The sequence below is a fragment of the Coregonus lavaretus genome (assembly GCF_964263955.1).
Source record: "Coregonus lavaretus genome assembly, chromosome: 28".
Classification (NCBI taxonomy): Eukaryota; Metazoa; Chordata; class Actinopteri; order Salmoniformes; family Salmonidae; genus Coregonus; species Coregonus lavaretus.
The window spans coordinates 1492754-1511962 of NC_140015.1; the positions used below are offsets into that span (position 1 = coordinate 1492754).

The 19209-nt window shown below is 45.4% G+C and overlaps 1 protein-coding gene across 1 annotated transcript; it reads right to left on the reverse strand.

The window, feature by feature from the left end:
• Positions 1-8580: 8580 nt before the first annotated feature.
• On the reverse strand, positions 8581-9888 carry LOC311103559 (ATP-sensitive inward rectifier potassium channel 12-like; the record flags this gene model as incomplete). The annotated part of the gene is made up of 1 exon (XM_084145148.1): positions 8581-9888. One exon carries the CDS (start codon positions 9886-9888, stop codon positions 8581-8583), a length of 1308 nt encoding a protein of 435 aa, XP_084001274.1.
• Positions 9889-19209: the final 9321 nt, after the last annotated feature.

Consider the following 19209-nt stretch of genomic DNA (forward strand, 5'->3'; position numbering starts at 1 on the left):
ATTGTACTCTAAAAAATATACTAGAAAACAGTAACCTGTTTGACCTGGCTGTGGAACCTTACAGCAGTGTCCTGGGGCTCTGTTTGGTTTGTAGGGAGGACTGAGGGTACGTCCTTAATGGTGCCTTATTCCCTATGTACTGTAGTGCACTATTTTACTTTACTCTACCAGAGCTAGAGCACTATAGTGCACTATATAAGGAATAGAGTGCCATTTCGGAATAGGGTGCCATTTCGGATATTGCATCCTGACACATACAGTACAGTGCAATAAACCTGACACATACAAGATCATGCACTAAAACCAGCCCTATCTGGCTCTGACTGCAGACTACACAACTCCAGTACACAACTTTGGTGTAGGTTTCATTGGGGAAGAAGAGGCCCGACGGGTAGTTAGGGCTTGAAGCCAACGTTTTGTGTTGCTTGAAAGTGTTGAAAGAAAAGAAGCATCAGGAGGTCTATTTTGGGCCTGTCTTTTGTCTATAGCCAATCAGGGTTTGAATAATAAGAGTCGGTTGCTTGGATTGGATACAACATGAGAGGTTCTGATACACGCCCACAAAAGCCAACAGCAAGCTTCACCTTGAGAATAATGCTTATCTGAATGGACCTTGATAGACGGGGTGAATTCTGGATAGCAGGACTATACAATCCAGTTTTAAATTAACATAAACCACTGTAGTTCTAGTCCCTACCACCATACACTTCTTGATTCCTGTTCAAAACCAGAGTGGCATAAATCGGTGTAAGTAAAACAGTAATAACACAACCTAACCTAAGAGAGGGTCTGATCTACTACCATGTACTGATATATGTCAAATTCTGTCAGGTGTACACTTACTGTTGTGTTGAACCTTGATGAATGACCCGTGTCTTGACCATAGAGTATTGTTTTCGTGTTATAATTAGTTTTCACACTTCTTTTCTTAAAACTGTATCTAACGTGCATAGTTCAGATATGAAAAGCAGAAAAAACAAGGGTTGCGTCACAAATGGCATCTTATTCCCTACACACCTATAGGGCCCTGGTCAAAAGTAGTGCACTATGTAGGGAATAGGTACTATGGCCCTGGTCAAAAGGAGTGCACTATGTAGGGAATAGGTACTATGGGCCCTGGTCAAAAGTAGTGCACTATGTAGGGAATAGGTACTATGGGCCCTGGTCAAAAGTAGTGCACTATGTAGGGAATAGGTACCATTTGGGACGTAACCATGATCCATCCACTCTATTTCCCACCCAGAGTTTTTCTACTTCGTTGTGACAAGTCTTGCAGTCAGTAATCTATTTCTACAACACATTTAATATATTTTAATTATGTTACATAATCCCCCCCATACTGTAATTAGACATGTTCATTTCTTCAAGTGCTGCCTGTCTGCAAAGATCCCTCGTGGGAGAACAGGTCGCTAATGTAATCCTCTTATGTCTCTCTCCATTATTCTATTTCTCACTATTTCCTCCTTTGGGTCTGTTTAGGGATGTCCAATGGTGTCTCCTCTTTAAGCAACCTCATGACCGTGTTCATTAGGGCACACAACGTTTCAAAACATGTGCAATGGTAAACAAAAATTTGCGGTTCCTGTTTTAGTCTGTTTTTATTCCCTTTTGGTGCCTAATGAACATGACCCATGCCAATGTGATGACTGGAAGGAGACTTAACAGTGCAAATTATATACCCATTTTTAGTACCGTACCGTACTTTATCTAAGTGATGATTGATTGACTTTACCGGCCAACTTTAATCTCTCATCCTCTTTTTTTCCCCCAATTTTATTCCCACTTTTCACTTATTTCTTCTGGTTGAAGGTTTTTGGTAAGACTGTCTTTCAGTAGGTCAATACTACAGTTCTATATTATCTGGTCTTTAACCTCAGTCACCCAGCCAAATCCCACTGTAGCTCAGTTGGTAGAGCATGGCGCTTGCAACGCCAGGGTTGTGGGTTCGTTTCCCACGAGGGGCCAGTATGAAAATGTATGCACTGACTAACTGTAAGTCACTCTGGATAAGAGCGTCTGCTAAATGACGTAAATGTAATGTATTATCAACTGAAATGTAGCCTAATATACAGCTAAGGCTACTGCTCCTTTGTTAGCCTATCTTTAGCTTTTGTGCGGTGGCTAATGGGATAATTTGTTTGACTTTCAAGTGTAGCCGAGTGTAGCCCCTTAATGCAGTGCTTTGTTCTATTTGTGCTAGATTTTGATGCGAGCTAACCTGTAACTGTGCTTTATCAATGTTGCTGCCTGGACTGCCGTTCAGCTGTGTGCATTGTAATAACTGGAGCTGTCTAAATCAGTCAGGGTGCAATTGCTAGAGAGTGATTTAGACAGCAAACACAGCGTTTTGTTCACTTGATTGTGAATTCTACCCACTAATTGTTTTCTACAGTGCCTTCTGAAAGTATTCAGACCCCTTGACATTTTCCACATTTTGTTACGTTACAGCCTTATTCTAAAATTGATTAAATAAATAAAAATCATACACACAATACCCCATGATGACAAAGCAAAACAATTCCTTATTTACCTAAGTATTCAGACCCTTTGCTATGAGACTCGGAATTGAGCTCAGGTGCATCCTGTTTCCATTGACCATGAGATGTTTCTACAACTTGACTGGAGTCCACCTGTGGTAAATTCAATTGATTAGACATGATTTGGAAAGACACCAACTGTCTATGTAAGGTCCCACAGTGGACAGTGCATGTCAGAGCAAAAACCAAGCCATGAGGTCAAAGTAATTGTCCGTAGAGCTTTTACATTTTACATTTTAGTCATTTAGCAGACGCTCTTATCCAGAGCGACTTACAGGAGCAATTAGGGTTAAGTGCCTTGCTCAAGGGCACATTAACGTCATTTAGCAGACGCTCTTAGCCAGAGCGACTCACAAATTGGTGCGTTTACCCTATAGCCAGTGGGATAACCACTTTACAATTTGGGGGGGGGGTTAGAAGGATTACTTTATCCTATCCCAGGTATTCCTTAAAGAGGTGGGGTTTCAAATGTCTCCGGAAGGTGGTGAGTGACTCCGCTGTCCTGGCGTCGTGAGGGAGTTTGTTCCACCATTGGGGTGCCAGAGCAGCGAACAGTTTTGCCTGGGCTGAGCGGGAACTATGCTTCCGCAGAGGAAGGGGAGCCAGCAGGCCAGAGGTGGATGAACGCAATGCCCTCGTTTGGGTGTAGGGACTGATCAGAGCCTGAAGGTACAGAGGTGCCGTTCCCCTCACTGCTCCATAGGCAAGCACCATGGTCTTGTAGCGGATGCGAGCTTCAACTGGAAGCCAGTGGAGTGTGCGGAGGAGGGGGGTGACGTGAGAGAACTTGGGAAGGTTGAACACCAGACGGGCTGCGGCATTCTGGATGAGTTGTAGGGGTTTAATGGCACAGGCAGGGAGGCCAGCCAACAGCGAGTTGCAATAGTCCAGACGGGAGATGACAAGTGCCTGGATTAGGACCTGTGCCGCTTCCTGTGTAAGGCAGGGTCGTACTCTCCGAATGTTGTAGAGCATGAACCTGCAGGATCGGGTCACCGCCTTGATGTTGGCGGAGAACGACAGGGTGTTGTCCAGGGTCACGCCTAGGCTCTTCGCACTCTGGGAGGAGGACACAGCGGAGTTGTCAACCGTGATGGCGAGATCATGGAACGGGCAGTCCTTCCCCGGGAGGAAGAGCAGCTCCGTCTTGCCAGGGTTCAGCTTGAGGTGGTGATCCGTCATCCATACTGATATGTCTGCCAGACATGCAGAGATGCGATTCGCCACCTGGTTATCAGAAGGGGGAAAGGAGAAGATTAATTGTGTATCGTCAGCGTAGCAATGATATGAAAGGCCATGTGAGGATATGACAGAGCCAAGTGACTTGGTGTATAGGGAGAAAAGGAGAGGGCCTAGAACTGAGCCCTGGGGGACACCAGTGGTGAGAGCACGTGGTGCGGAGACAGCTTCTCGCCACGCCACTTGGTAGGAGCGACCGGTCAGGTAGGACGCAATCCAGGAGTGAGCCGCGCCGGAAATGCCCAGCTCGGAGAGGGTGGAGAGGAGGATCTGATGGTTCACAGTATCAAAGGCAGCAGACAGGTCTAGAAGGACAAGAGCAGAGGAGAGAGAGTTAGCTTTAGCAGTGCGGAGAGTCTCCGTGACACAGAGAAGAGCAGTCTCAGTTGAATGACCAGTCCTGAAACCTGATTGGTTTGGATCAAGAAGGTCATTCTGAGAGAGATAGCAAGAGAGTTGGCTAAAGACGGCACGCTCAATAGTTTTGGAAAGAAAAGAAAGAAGGGATACTGGTCTGTAGTTGTTGACATCAGTGGGGTCGAGTGTTGGTTTTTTGAGAAGGGGAGCAACTCTCGCTCTCTTGAAGACGGAAGGGACATGGCCAGCGGTCAAGGATGAGTTGATCAGCGAGGTGAGGTAGGGGAGAAGGTCACCGGAGATGGTCTGGAGAAGGGAGGAGGGGATGGGGTCAAGCGGGCAGGTTGTTGGGCGGCCTGCAGTCACAAGTCGCAGGATTTTATCTGGAGAGAGAGGGGAGAAAGAAGTCAAAGCATAGGGTAGGGCAGTGTGAGCAGGACCAGCAGTGTCATTAGACTTAACAAACGAGGATCGGATGTCGTCAACCTTCTTTTCAAAGTGGTTGACAAAGTCATCCACAGAGAGAGAGGAGGGGGGGGGGGGGGGGATTCAGGAGGGAGGAAAATGTGGCAAAGAGCTGCCTAGGGTTAGAGGCAGATGCTTGGAATTTAGAGTGGTAGAAGGTGGCTTTAGCAGCAGAAACAGATGAAGAAAATGTAGAGAGGAGGGAGTGAAAAGATGCCAGGTCGGCAGGGAGTTTAGTTTTCTTCCATTTCCGCTCCGCTGCCCGGAGCTCTGTTCTGTGAGCTCGCAATGAGTCATCAAGCCACGGAGCTGGAGGGGAGGACCGAGCCGGCCGGGAGGATAGGGGACACAGAGAGTCAAAGGATGCAGAAAGGGAGGAGAGGAGGGTTGAGGAGGCAGAATCAGGAGATTGGAGGGAGAAGGATTGAGCAGAGGGAAGAGATGATAGGATGGAAGAGGAGAGAGTAGTGGGAGAGAGAGAGTGAAGGTTGCGGCGGCGCATTACCATCTGTGTAGGGGCAGAGTGAGTAGTGTGGGAGGAGAGCGAGAGAGAAAAGGAAACAAAGTAGTGGTCGGAGACATGGAGGGGAGTTGCAGTGAGATTAGTAGAGGAGCAGCATCTAGTGAAGATGAGGTCAAGCGTATTGCCTGCCTTGTGAGTAGGGGGGGACGGTGAGAGGGTGAGGTCAAAAGAGGAGAGGAGTGGAAAGAAGGAGGCAGAGAGAAATGAGTCAAATGTGGACATAGGGAGGTTGAAATCCCCCAAAACTGTGAGGGGTGAGCCATCCTCAGGGAAGGAACTTATCAAGGCGTCGAGCTCATTGATGAACTCTCCAAGGGAACCTGGAGACAGGATTGTGTCGCGGCACAGATCTGGGGAAGGGTACCAAAAAATGTCTGCAGCATTGAAGGTCCCCAAGAACACAGTGGCCTCCATCATTCTTAAATGGAAGAAGTTTGGAACCACAAAGACTCTTCCTAGAGCTGGCCACCCGGCCAAACTGAGCAATCAGGGGAGAAGGTCCTTGGTCAGGGAGGTGACCAAGAACCCGATGGTCACTCTGACAGAGCTCTAGAGTTCCTCTGTGGAGATGGGAGAACCTTCCAGAAGGACAACCATCTCTGCAGCACTCCACCAATCCGGCCTTTATGGTAGAGTGGCCAAACGGAAGCCACTCCTCAGTAAAAGGAACATGACAGCCCTTTTGGAGTTTGCCAAAAGGCACCTAAAGACTCTCAGACCATGAGAAACAAGATTCTCTGGTTTGATGAAACCAAGCGACTCTCCCCATCCAACCTGACAGAGCTTGAGAGAAACTGCAGAGAAGAATGGGAGAAACTCCCCAAATACAGGTACAGTTGAAGTCGGAAGTTTACATACCCCTTAGCCAAATACATTTAAACTCAGTTTTTCACAATTCCTGACATTTAATCCTAGTAAAAATTCCCTGTCTTAGGTCAGTTAGGATCCCCACTTTATATTAAGAATGTGAAATGTCAGAATAATAGTAGAGAGAATGATTTATTTCAGCTTTTATTTCTTTCATCACATTCCCAGTGGGTCAGAAGTTGACATACACTCCATTAGTATTTGGTAGCATTGCCTTTAAATTCTTTAACTTGGGTCAAACGTTTCGGGTAGCCTTCCACAAGCTTCCCACAATAAGTTGGGTGAATTTTGGCCCATTCCTCCTGACAGAGCTTGTGTAACTGAGTCAGGTTTGTAGGCCTCCTTGCTCGCACACAATTTTTCAGTTCTGCCCACAAATGTTCTATAGGATTGAGGTCAGGGCTTTGTGATGGCCACTCCAATACCTTGACTTTGTTGTCCTTAAGCCATTTTGCCACAACTTTGGAAGTATGTTTGGGGTCATTGTCCATTTGGAAGACCCATTTGTGACCAAGCTTCAACTTCCTGACTGATGTCTTGAGATGTTGTTTCAACATATCCACATAATTTTCCTTCCTCATGATGCCATGTATTTTGTGACGTGCACCAGTCCGTCCTGCAGCAAAGCACCCCCACAGCATGATGCTGCCACCCCCGTGCTTCATGGTTGGGATGGTGTCCTTCGGCTTGCAAGCCCCACCTTTTTCCTCCAAACATAACAATGGTCATTATGGCCAAACAGTTCTATTTTTGTTTCATCAGACCAGAGGACATTTCTCCAAAAAGTACGATCTTTGTCCCCATGTGCAGTTGCAATCCGTAGTCTGTCTTTTTTATGCCGGTTTTGCAGAAGTGGCTTCTTCCTTGCTGACCTGCCTTTCAGGTTATGTCGATATAGGACTCATTTTACTGTGGATATAGATACCTGTTTCCTCCAGCATCTTCACAAGGTCCTTTGCTGTTGTTCTGGGATTGATTTGCACTTTTCACACCAAAGTATGTTCATCTCTAGGAGACAGAACGCATTTCCTTCCTGACCGGTATGATGGGTACGTGGTCCCATGGTGTTTATACTTGCGTACTATTGTTTGTACAGATGAACGTGGTACCTTCAGGCATTTGGAAATTGCTCCCAAGGATGAACCAGACTTGTGGAGGTCTACCATTTTTTTTCTGAGGTCTTGGCTGATTTCTTTTGATTTTCCCATGATGTCAAGCAAAGAGGCACTGAGTTTAAAGGTAGGCCTTGATATACATCCACAGGTACACCTCCAATTGACTGAAATGATGTCAATTAGCCTATCAGAAGCTTCTAAAGCCATTACATAATTTTCTGGAATTTTCCACGTTGTTTAAAGGCATAGTCAAATTAGTGTATGTAAACTTCTGACCCACTGGAATCGTGATACAGTGAATTATAAGCAAAATAATCTGTCTGTCAACAATTGTTGGAAAAATTACTTGTGTCATGCACAAAGTAGATGTCTTAACCGACTTGCCAAAACTATAGTTTATTAACAAGAAATTTGTGGAGTGGTTGAAAAATGAGTTTTAATGACTCCAACCTAAGTGTATGTAAACTTCCGACTTCAACTGTACATACCCAAGAAGACTTGATGCTGTCATCACTGCCGAAGGTGCTTCAACACAGTACTGAGTAAAGGGTATGAATACTTATGTAAATGTGATATTTCTGTTTTTTATGTTTAACAATTTAGCAAAAAATTCTAAAAACCTGTTTTTGCTTTGCCATTATAGGGTTGTGTGTAGATTGATGAGTGAACAAAAAAACAATTTTAATCAATTTTAGAATAAGGCTGTAACGCAACAAAATGTGGAAAAAGTCAAGGGGTCTGAATATTTTCTGAAGGCAATATAACAACATCTACTTTCATAATATCAATTGTTTACTTTCTAAGGGCCTCAAATTGTATAGAAATGCAAAATACAGAATGCACATTTATGCATTTCAACATTTTATCACTGTATTCTTCCAATTTCAAGGTTATGTTTCATATAAATTTCAAATAGCTAATTAGCAGCATGGGAAGCACCTTTAATAACTACAGGTGTGCAATGTTTAAATAAGCAGCAGATTGTATCCAGTGTTTCTATTTCCTGCACACTCTCCCTCTTTGACTCATGCTGTAAACTACAGTACAGGGCAGTTATAAGAATCCCCCAAAATACCCTCTTGATCTGTTGAAAATACTTTACACACTTAACTAAGAAATCTACTTTTTTTTTTTATAGCTAAGATATTATTTCCTAATAGACAATGAATATTGCATTATATAAAGCTCCTACCTCAAACTATCTCATGACCAAAAGATTTCAAGTTTTCCTAAGGAGAGATGGGTCTTTTTATGACCGTTCCTGTTATTCCATGCTATGAGGAAGCAGCAATGCTGTCTCCACTCCTTGCTGTTTCTAGTCTGACTAGAGTGATTTCCTCCTTCTTCATGGCTGTAGCGTGATGCTAACACATAAGTCATGGTGTTCATATGGCACTTGCATTGCTCTGCATGTATTCACATGGAAAACAACCCGCTAGAACTGAGTTACAAGAAAAATAGTGTGAAAGGTCAAAGGTCATATCTCTGATTCTCTACGAAATGACCTCTGGTCTAGGCTGACGGTGGCCTGCAGTCTCTCCAGCTCTGGCAACCTGTCCCCATCCTCATCCTCCTCCCCCTCCTCATCCTCTTCCTCGTCCCGGCTGATGAAAGCCAGCTCATTCTCATAGCAGAAAGAGTTGGCGGTGGGCGTAGGCTCCTTGTCCTCGTCCTCCATCTCCGTCATGTCCTTGGCACTGCACTGGGGGGTGGACGGCACTTCGAAGGTTTTGTGGAAGTGAGCGTAATCCACTTTGTACTGGCTCTTCTCCTCGAAGACGACAGGCTCGAAGCGGTGACCCCACAGGATCTCTGAGGACAGGTAAGAGCTGCGAGCTTGCGCTGTCATGGCTGTGGCTTCCACCATCCCTTCAAGTATCACCACTATCTCAAAGTCGGACAACTCCAGGTCCTGCTTGCTGATGCTGAACAGAGGGCTCTCCTCATCGATCTCGTGCACAATGGTGAGCGGGGAGACCAGGAAGATGCGGTCGATGCCCGTGTCATACCCTACGTTGATGTCGATCTGGTCCAGGGGGATGTACTCACCCTCCTCGGTGATGCGGGGCTTGATGAGCTGGGCACGGACGTGGGCCTCCACCATGTGGCTCTTCCTCAGGTTTCCCACCCTCCACATAAGGCACAGCTTCCCGTCCCGCATGGCGATCACTGCATTGTTGCTGAACAGCAGTGTCTCTGCACGCTTCTTAGGCCGTGCCATCTTGGCTAAAATGGCGCCAATCATGAAGGAGTCGATGATGCAACCCAAGATGGACTGGAAGACCACCATGAAGACGGCCGAGGGGCACTCCTCCGTCACGCAGCGGAAGCCATAACCAATGGTGGTCTGGGTCTCCACGGAGAACAGGAAGGCGGCCACGAAGCTGTTGACCTGCAGGACGCAGGGGGTGAAGTTATCATCTCCACCACTCGGGTTGTCCATATCCCCGTGAAGCAAAGCAATGACCCAGAAGGCCAGGCCGAATGCCAGCCAGGACACCACGAACACCAGTGTGAACATCAGGAACATCCAGCGCCAGCGGATGTCCACGCATGTGGTGAAGATGTCCGACATGTAGCGCTGCGACTTCTCGTCCATGTGCGAGAAGCGTACATTGCACTGGCCGTTCTTATTCACGAAGCGGCTGCGGCACTTGCGGCGCATCGTGTGGATCTTGCCGTTGCCGAAGCCGTTGCCCATTGTGACGGCAGGCATGGCACCGAGACGCAGGCCTTCTTCCTCCGAGGACACGATGCTGTAGCGGTGCGCCCCGACCACACTCATGACCGATCCAGGCTCAGCCAGTGGGGCACCAGAGAGTCGCTGCTCCAACTCAATAGACACGGGAGACAGCACTGGAGATCACAGGAAATGGGCACAGGCAGCTCCCCCTTGCTGCCAAAACAGATCTCTGTCCAAGTGGGCCAAATGGGTCCTAGACACACACTTCCTGACCTGAGGAGAGAAGAGAAGCCAGAGGTTAGTCTACTACACACAGGATCCTGATATTATCTACTGTTTGTATGATATTTAATGTATTTATTTTTATATCTGAAACATTGATGTGTATTCTATATGCAACACTTCAATAAAAACCAAGCTATTACACGCAGGCCATGTTAAACAACACCCCTCAAAGACTAATCAACTCAGCGGCTTTCTGCTTTATTTTAAGCAGTGTTTTATCACTACAATGGTGTGGTGTGTAGTACTCCGTCACTTTGGGCTCGGTGCGCCTTAGTAGCAGCAGATGTTGCTAATTAAACCAAGTTCACACTCTTTCTTGTGAAAATTGTAAGCAGCCCATTCAGCTGGGATCCTGGTCTTGAGGCTTATAATAGTCGTTTTTAAAGTACTCAGTAGACTATGTCTGTGTCCCAAATGGCACCCTATTCCCTTTATAGTGTACTACTTTTGACCAGGCCCAATAGGGCACTAGTCAAAAGTATTGCACTATATAAGGAATAGGGTGCCATTTGGGAAGCATCCTAGATCTAAACAACAGATTCACTTGCTTCAGGGTTGGGGGTTCAATTCCATTTGAACTCGATCAATTCATCACCTAGATTTTTATTCCGTTTTCACTATGTACTGTATATTTTTATAGTCCTGAAATTGAATTGAAACTCATCTTCTGAATTGAACAATACAACCTTAGATTTGGGGTTATTATAGGCAAAGTAAGACCCTTTGTACTGTAACTATAGTAAGCTAATAAGGCATTTATAAGTGACCTTCTTTAAGAATCAATTGGTATCTAATACCATTAAGGACCTGATTTAGGAGTAACCTCCCACCACCACCACCACCCGTCATCTGGCTCTGACTGTGCTGTAGTCTAGTGGCAATGCGCTCTCTAATAATAGCTGCCAGTCACGTTGAGCCCCCTTTTCCACAGCTCAGACTCTGAGAGCGCATTGCGTTCTGAGTGCATTTCTTTTCAACACAAGTACTGTACAGACCATTTTATTTCAATGCAACTCCAGCACAGTTCATGTCAACGCAACTAAGGAGCTAATTTCAGTGAAACACTGTTTTGACCCTTAGGCGTTCATCAGGTGCTGAAGACGGAGACAGAACTGATACCATAATGCAGTGAAATGTTTAGTGACACAAAAAGTAGGTTATGGCATATGGACCACATCGTTATTGACTAACCTCCTAACTACAGGCACCTCTCTCGTAGTCTCTCTCTCTCTCTCTCTCTCTCTCTCTCTCTCTCTCTCTCGTAGTCTCTCTCTCTTTCTCTCACTCTCTTTCTCTCCCATAGTCTCTCTCTCTCTCTCTCTCTCTCTCTCTCTCTCTCGCTCTCTCTCTCTCTCTCGCTCTCTCTCTCTCTCTGTTGTAGCATCTCCTATTCTCTTTCTCTCTATCTCTCTCAAGTCTCTCTCTCTCTAGTATCGCCACATGTTGCGTTTGGCTCAGTGTGGTGACCAACCAGTAAACAGGAGTCACTGAAAGGGAACCTGATTTGCTGAGGTATTGTGGGACGGCTCAATGTAAGAGAGTGGTTAAAGGCGTCACCATGGAAACAGGTCACCGCTCCGAGACTGAGGTCTGCTGAGATTGGATGTGCGGCATACTGTAGCTACACCTAAGATGTGGTAACTTTGGGGGCTGGTATGATCACAGGGGTGAGGTGGTTCGTCATTTCCTAATGTTGGTGGATTGTTGTTGTCTCAGTACTACGCAGGTAACTTAAAACCATCCGGGGACAGTCTTTCCTTCCTGCCCTCTTCACTATCTCCTCCTCTCCCAGAATATGGCTGTAAATCGATTTTGTTTTACAGGAATAACTGGCCTGGCCCGTCTTGGTGTCTTGCCACACTAAATGAAGTATTTCTGGTTCCCTCCAGGTGGCAGAACAGTCAGGAAGAGTTGCCCCCCTCCTGTGAGCATGGTTGTGTCCAAATGGCACCCTATATAGTGCACTACTTTTGACCAGAGCCCTCTATAGAAAATAGGATGCCATTTGGAACGTAGCCCATGTACAGAGAAACCAACCAACAGCGAGACAGACTGAGGAAGATAAGATGGAGAGGGCGAGTGATGGTGAGAGGGAAGTACTGTAATGGAACACAGAGAAACCAGAGAGAGAGAGAGTGAAGAGGTGAGAAGAAAGGATTAAAAAAGGATAGAGGTCAGGGAAGACAGGGAGGCCACAAGGAGGAAGAAAGGGAAGAGAAGGAGCCAGGAAACAGGGGGGACCCTTGGGACTGTGGAAGGGAGCGAGAGGGAGAAACGGATACTGATCAAACGTCTGCCAAGAAATGACTCCGCTTTCTCTCCGATAACCAAAGAAAAACCCTCTGATGCTGTCACCGTGGTTACTGCTCTCCTCTTGTTCTGTACTTGCCTGCTGTTAGACATTTCAGTATAATTTTACTCCATTTTACTGCAGTGGGCTAAATCAGGGTCACACAGAGTGTTTCTTGGTAGTCTTAAACAAATGTACTTTGAAACAAAAGTATACACCTCACACACATGGTTATGGGCTTAAAAAAAAGAAGACACCTGTACCATGTCAGATATAGAGTTGAAATGTATTCAATTTATTTTGAGTTTGCATCCTAATATTACACTTTATATACATCACAGAAGACTGAAATATAACAAAACTGTTTAACATAGAAACAAAAAAAACATTGAAAAAAAAGTTGATTAATTATGAAATTATGAAAAATATTAATAACATTCGACCCATGAGGCCACTAGAAATTTGGCTGCGGGAAAGGGCTACAGTCAACAGGTACAATGCGTTATGATGCCAGTATGCATGAATGGAATGGCGCCGGAGGAGATGGCTGCCGTTTTACGGGCTTCTAACCAATTGTGCTTTATTGTGTGTTTTTTCACGTTGTTTTTAACTTATTTTGTACATAATGTTTCTGCCACCGTCTCTTATGACCGAAAAGAGCTTCTGGATATCAGAACAGCGAATACTCACCTCGAACTGGACAAAGATACTTTAACGAGTCGGATGCGAAGGATTTAACCGAGATACCCGACCAGGCCCAAATCCCCGTCATTCGCATGAAGAGAAGACGCCGATGCAGGTCGTGCCTTGATAGAATTCGTCAGCGAGTGGGTAACCCGCCTCTACCAACCATCATATTGGCCAATGTGCAATCATATCAATAAAGCTCTGTTCAAGACTATCCTACCAACGGGACTTAAAAAACTGTAATATCTGATGTTTCACCGAGTCGTGGCTGAATGACGACATGGATAATATACAGTTGGCTGGTTTTTCCGTGCATCGGCAAGACAGAACAGTTGCCTCCGTTAATACAAGGGGTGGCGGTCTGTGTATATTTGTCAATAACAGCTGGTGCGCAAAATCAAATATTAAGGAAGTCTCGAGGTTTTGCTCGCCTGATGATAAGCTGTAGACCACACTATTTACCAAGAGACTGTTCATCTATATTTTTAGTGGCCGGGGACTTTAATGCAGGGAAACTTAAATCAGTTTTACCTCATTTCTACCAGCATGTTACAGCATGTTAAAAAAACTATAGAACACCTTTACTCCACACACAGAGACGCATACAAAGCTCTCCCTCGCTCTCCATTTGGCAAATCTGACCATAATTCTGTCCTCCTGATTCCTGCTTACAAGCAAAAACTAAAGCAGGAAGTACCAGTGACTCGCTTAATACGGAAGTGGTCAGATGACGCAGATGCTAAGCTACAGGACTGTTCTGGGAATCATCCGATAGCATTGAGGAGTATACGACACCAGTCACCGGTTTCATCAATAAGTGCATCGATGACGTTGTCCCCACGATGACTGGACGTACATACCCCAACCAGAAGCCATGGATTACAGGCAACATCCGCACTGAGGTAATGTGTAGAGCTTCCGCTTTCAAGGAGCGGGACTCTAACCCAGACGCTTATAAGAAATCCCGCTATGCCTTCAGACGAACCATCAAACAGTCAAAGCGTAAATACATGACTAAAATTTAATCCTACTACACCGGCTCCGACACTTGTCGGATGTGGCAAGGATTGTTTACTATTATAGACTACAAAGGGAAGCCCAGCTGCGAGCTGCCCAGTGACACAAGCCTACCAGAGGAGCTAAATGACTTCTATGCGCGCTTCAGGGCAAGCAACACTGAAGCATGCATGAGAGCACCAGCTGTTCCGGATGACTGTGTGATCACGCTCGCCGTAGCAGATGTGAGCAAGACCTTTAAACAGGTCAACATTCACAAGGCCGCAGGGCCAGACGGATTACCAGGACGTGTACTCCAAGCATGCGCTGACCAACTGGCAAGTGTCTTTACTGACATTTTCAACCTGTCCCTGGCCGAGTCTGTAATACCTGCATGTTTCAAGCAGACCACCACAGTCCCTGTGCCCAAGTACACCAAGGGAACCTGCCTAAATGACTACCGACCCGTAGCACTCACGTCTGTAGTCATGAAGTGCTTTGAAAGGCTGGTCATGGCTCACATCAACACCATCATCCCAGAAACCCTAGACCCACTCCAATTTGCATACCGCCCCAACAGATCCACAGATGACGCAATCTCTATTGCACTCAACACTGCTCTTTCCCACCTGGACAAAAGGAACACCTACATGAGAATGCTGTTCATTGACTACAGCTCAGCGTTCAACACCATAGTGCCCTTAAAGCTCATCACTAAGCTAAGGACCCTGGGACTAAACACCTCCCTCTGCAACTGGATCCTGGACTTCCTGACGGGCCGCCCCCCAGGTGGTAAGGGTAGGTAAGGGTAGGCAACAACACATCTGCCATGCTAATCCTCAACAAAGGGGCCCCTCAGGGATGTGTGCTTAGTCCGCTCCTGTACTCCCTGTTCACCCATGACTGCGTGGCAAAGCACGACTCCAACACCATCATTAAGTTTGCCGATGACAAAACAGTGGTAGTAGGCCTGATTACCAACAATGATGAGACAGCCTATAGGGAGGAGGTCAGAGACCTGGCGGTGTGGTGCCAGGACAACAACCTCTCCCTCAACGTGATCAAGACAAAGGAGATGATTGTGCACTACAGGAAAAGGAGGGCCGAGCACGCCCCCCATTCTCATTGACGGGGCTTTAGCGGAGCAGGTTGAGAGCTTCAAGTTCCTTGGTGTCAGCAACACCTACAAACTATCATGGTCCAAACACACCAAGACAGTCGTGAAGAGGGCACGACAACGCCTATTCCCCCTCAGGAGACTGAAAAGATTTGGCATGGGTCCACAGATCCTCAAAAAGATATACAGCTGCACCATCGAGAGCATCATGACTGGTTGCATCACCACCTGGTATGGCAACTGCTCGGCCTCCGACCGCAAGGCGCTACAGTGGGTAGTGCGTATGGCCCAGTACATCACTGGGGCCAAGCTTCCTGCCATCCAGGACCTCTCTACCAGGCGGTGTCAGAGGAAGGCCCTAAAAATTGCCAAACACTCCAAACACTCATAGACTGTTCTCTCTGCTACCGCACGGCAAGCGGTACCGAGCACCAAGTCTAGGTCCAAAAGGCTTCTTAACAGCTTCTACCCCCAAGCCATAAGACTCCTGAACAGCTCATCAAATGTCTACCTGGACTATTTGCAATGACCCCCCCATCCCCTTTTTTTTTACACTGATACTACTCACGTTTTATTATCTATTATCTATGCATAGTCACTTTACCACTTTTGTATATATTACCTCAATTACCTCGACTAACCTGTACCCCCGTAAATTGACTCGGTACCGATACCCCCTGTACAGTGCCTTGCAAAAGTATTCATCCCCCTTGGTGTTTTTCCTATTTTGTTGCATTACAACCTATAATTTAAATGGATTTTTATTTGGATTTCATGTAATGGACATACACAAAATAGTCCAAATTGGTGAAGTTGAATGAAAAAAATTACTTCTAAAAAATAAAGAACGGAAAAGTGGTGCTTGCATATGTATTCACCCTCTTTGCTATGAAGCCCCTGAATAAGATCTGGTGCAACCAATTACCTTCAGAAGTCACATAATTAGTTAAATAAAGTCCACCTTTGTGCAATCTAAGTGTCACATGATCTGTCACATGATCTCAGTATATATACATCTGTTCTGAAAGGCCCCAGAGTCTGCAACACCACTAAGCAAGGGGCACCACCAAGTAAGTGGCACCATGAAGACCAAGGAGCTCTCCAAACAGGTCAGGGACAAAGTTGTGGAGAAGTACAGATCAGGGTTGGGTTATAAAAACATATCTGAAACTTTGAACATCCCACGGAGCACCATTCAATCCATTATTAAAAAAATTGAAAGAATATAGCACCACAACAATCCTGCCAAGAGAGGGCCGCCCACCAAAACTCACGGACCAGGCAAGGAGGGCATTAATCAGAGAGGCAACAAAGATAACCCTAAAGGAGCTGCAAAGCTCCAATAGCGGAGATTGGAGTATCTGTCCATAGGACCACTTTAAGCCGTACACTCCACAGAGCTGGGCTTTACGGAAGAGTGGCCAGAAAAAAGCCATTGTTAAAGAAAAGAATAAGCAAACACATTTGGTGTTCGCCAAAAGGCATGTGGGAGACTCCCCAAACATATGGAAGAAGGTACTCTGGTCAGATGAGACTAAAAGTGAGCTTTTTGGCCATCAAGGAAAATGCTATGTCTGGCGCAAACCCAACACCTCTCATCACCCCGAGAACACCATCCCCACAGTGAAGCATGGTGGTGGCAGCATCATGCTGTGGGGATGTTTTTCATCGGCAGGGACTGGGAAACTGGTGAGAATTGAAAGAATGATGAATGTGCTAAACACAGGGACATTCTTGAGGGAAACCTGTTTCAGTCTTCCAGAGATATGAGGTTCACCTTCCAGCAGGACAATGACCCTAAGCATATTGCTAAAGCAACACTCAAGTGGTTTAAGGGGAAACGTTTAAATGTCTTGGAATGGCCTAGTCAAAGCCCAGACCTCAATCCAATTGAGAATCTGTGGTATGACTTAAAGATTGCTGTACACCATCGGAACCCATCCAACTTGAAGGAGCTGGAGCAGTTCTGCCTTGAAGAATGGGAAAAAATCCCAGTGGCTAGACGTGCCAAGCTTATAGAGACATACCCCAAGAGACTTGCAGCTGTAATTGCTGCAAAAGGTGGCTCTACAAAGTATTGACTTTGGAGGGGTGAATAGTTATGCACGCTCAAGTTTTCAGTTCTTTTGTCTGATTTCTTGTTTGTTTCACCCCAAAAAGTATTTTGCGTCTTCAAAGTGGTAGGCATGTTGTGTAAATCAAATGATACAAACCCCCCAAAAATCCATTTTAATTCCAGGGTGTAAGGCAACAAAATAGGAAAAATGCCAAGGGGGGTGAATACTTTCGCAAGCCACGTTATTGTTATTGTATAGTTGCTCTTTTATTTAATATTTTTCTTAACTCTTATTTTTCTTAAAACAGCATTGTTGATTAAGGGCGTGTAAAGTAAGCATTTCATGGTAAGGTCTACATTCGTGGTCAAAAGTTTTGAGAGTGACACAAGTATTGGTCTTCACAAAGTTCGCTGCTTCAGTGTTATTATATATTTTTGTCAGATGTTACTATGGTATATTGAAGTATACAGTGGGGAAAAAAAGCATTTAGTCAGCCACCAATTGTGCAAGTTCTCCCACTTAAAAAGATGAGAGAGGCCTGTCATTTTCATCATAGGTACTATGACAGACAAATTGAGAAAAAGAAATCCAGAAAATCACATTGTAGGATTTTTTATGAATTTATTAGCAAATTATGGTGGAAAATAAGTATTTGGTCACCTACAAACAAGCAAGATTTCTGGCTCTCACAGACCTGTAACTTCTTCTTTAAGAGGCTCCTCTGTCCTCCACTCGTTACCTGTATTAATGGCACCTGTTTGAACTTGTTATCAGTATAAAAGACACCTGTCCACAACCTCAAACAGTCACAAGAACTCAAAATGATCACAAGAACGGTGAGCAAAAATCCCAGAACCACACGGGGGGACCTAGTGAATGACCTGCAGAGAGCTGGGACCAAAGTAACAAAGCCTACCATCAGTAACACACTACGCCGCCAGGGACTCAAATCCTGCAGTGCCAGACGTGTCCCCCTGCTTAAGCCAGTACATGTCCAGGCCCGTCTGAAGTTTGCTAGAGTGCATTTGGATGATCCAGAAGAGGATTGGGAGAATGTCATATGGTCAGATGAAACCAAAATAGAACTTTTTGGTAAAAACTCAACTCGTCGTGTTTGGAGGACAAAGAATGAAGAGTTGCATCCAAAGAACACCATACCTACTGTGAAGCATGGGGGTGGAAACATCATGCTTTGGGGCTGTTTTTCTGCAAAGGGACCAGGACGACTGATCCATGTAAAGGAAAGAATGATTGGGGCCATGTATCGTGAGATTTTGAGTGAAAACCTCCTTCCATCAGCAAGGGCATTGAAGATGAAACGTGGCTGGGTCTTTCAGCATGACAATGATCCCAAACACACCGCCCGGGCAACGAAGGAGTGGCTTCGTAAGAAGCATTTCAAGGTCCTGGAGTGGCCTAGCCAGTCTCCAGATCTCAACCCCATAGAAAATCTTTGGAGGGAGTTGAAAGTCTGTGTTGCCCAGCGACAGCCCCAAAACATCACTGCTCTAGAGGAGATCTGCATGGAGGAATGGGCCAAAATACCAGCAACAGTGTGTGAAAACCTTGTGAAGACTTACAGAAAACGTTTGACCTGTGTCATTGCCAACAAAGGGTATATAACAAAGTATTGAGAAACTTTTGTTATTGACCAAATACTTATTTTCCACCATAATTTGCAAATAAATTCATTAAAAATCCTACAATGTGATTTTCTGGATTTTTTTTTCTCATTTTGCCTGTCATAGTTGACGTGTACCTATGATGAAAATTACAGGCCTCTCTCATCTTTTTAAGTGGGAGAACTTGCACAATTGGTGGCTGACTAAATACTTTTTTCCCCCACGGTAATTACAAGCATTCCATAAGTGTCAAAGCTTTTATTGACAATTACATTAAGTTTATGCAAAGAGTCAATATTTGCAGTGTTGACCCTTCTTTTTCAAGACCTGCTGTCAATTAACTTCTGGACCACATCCTGACTGATGGCA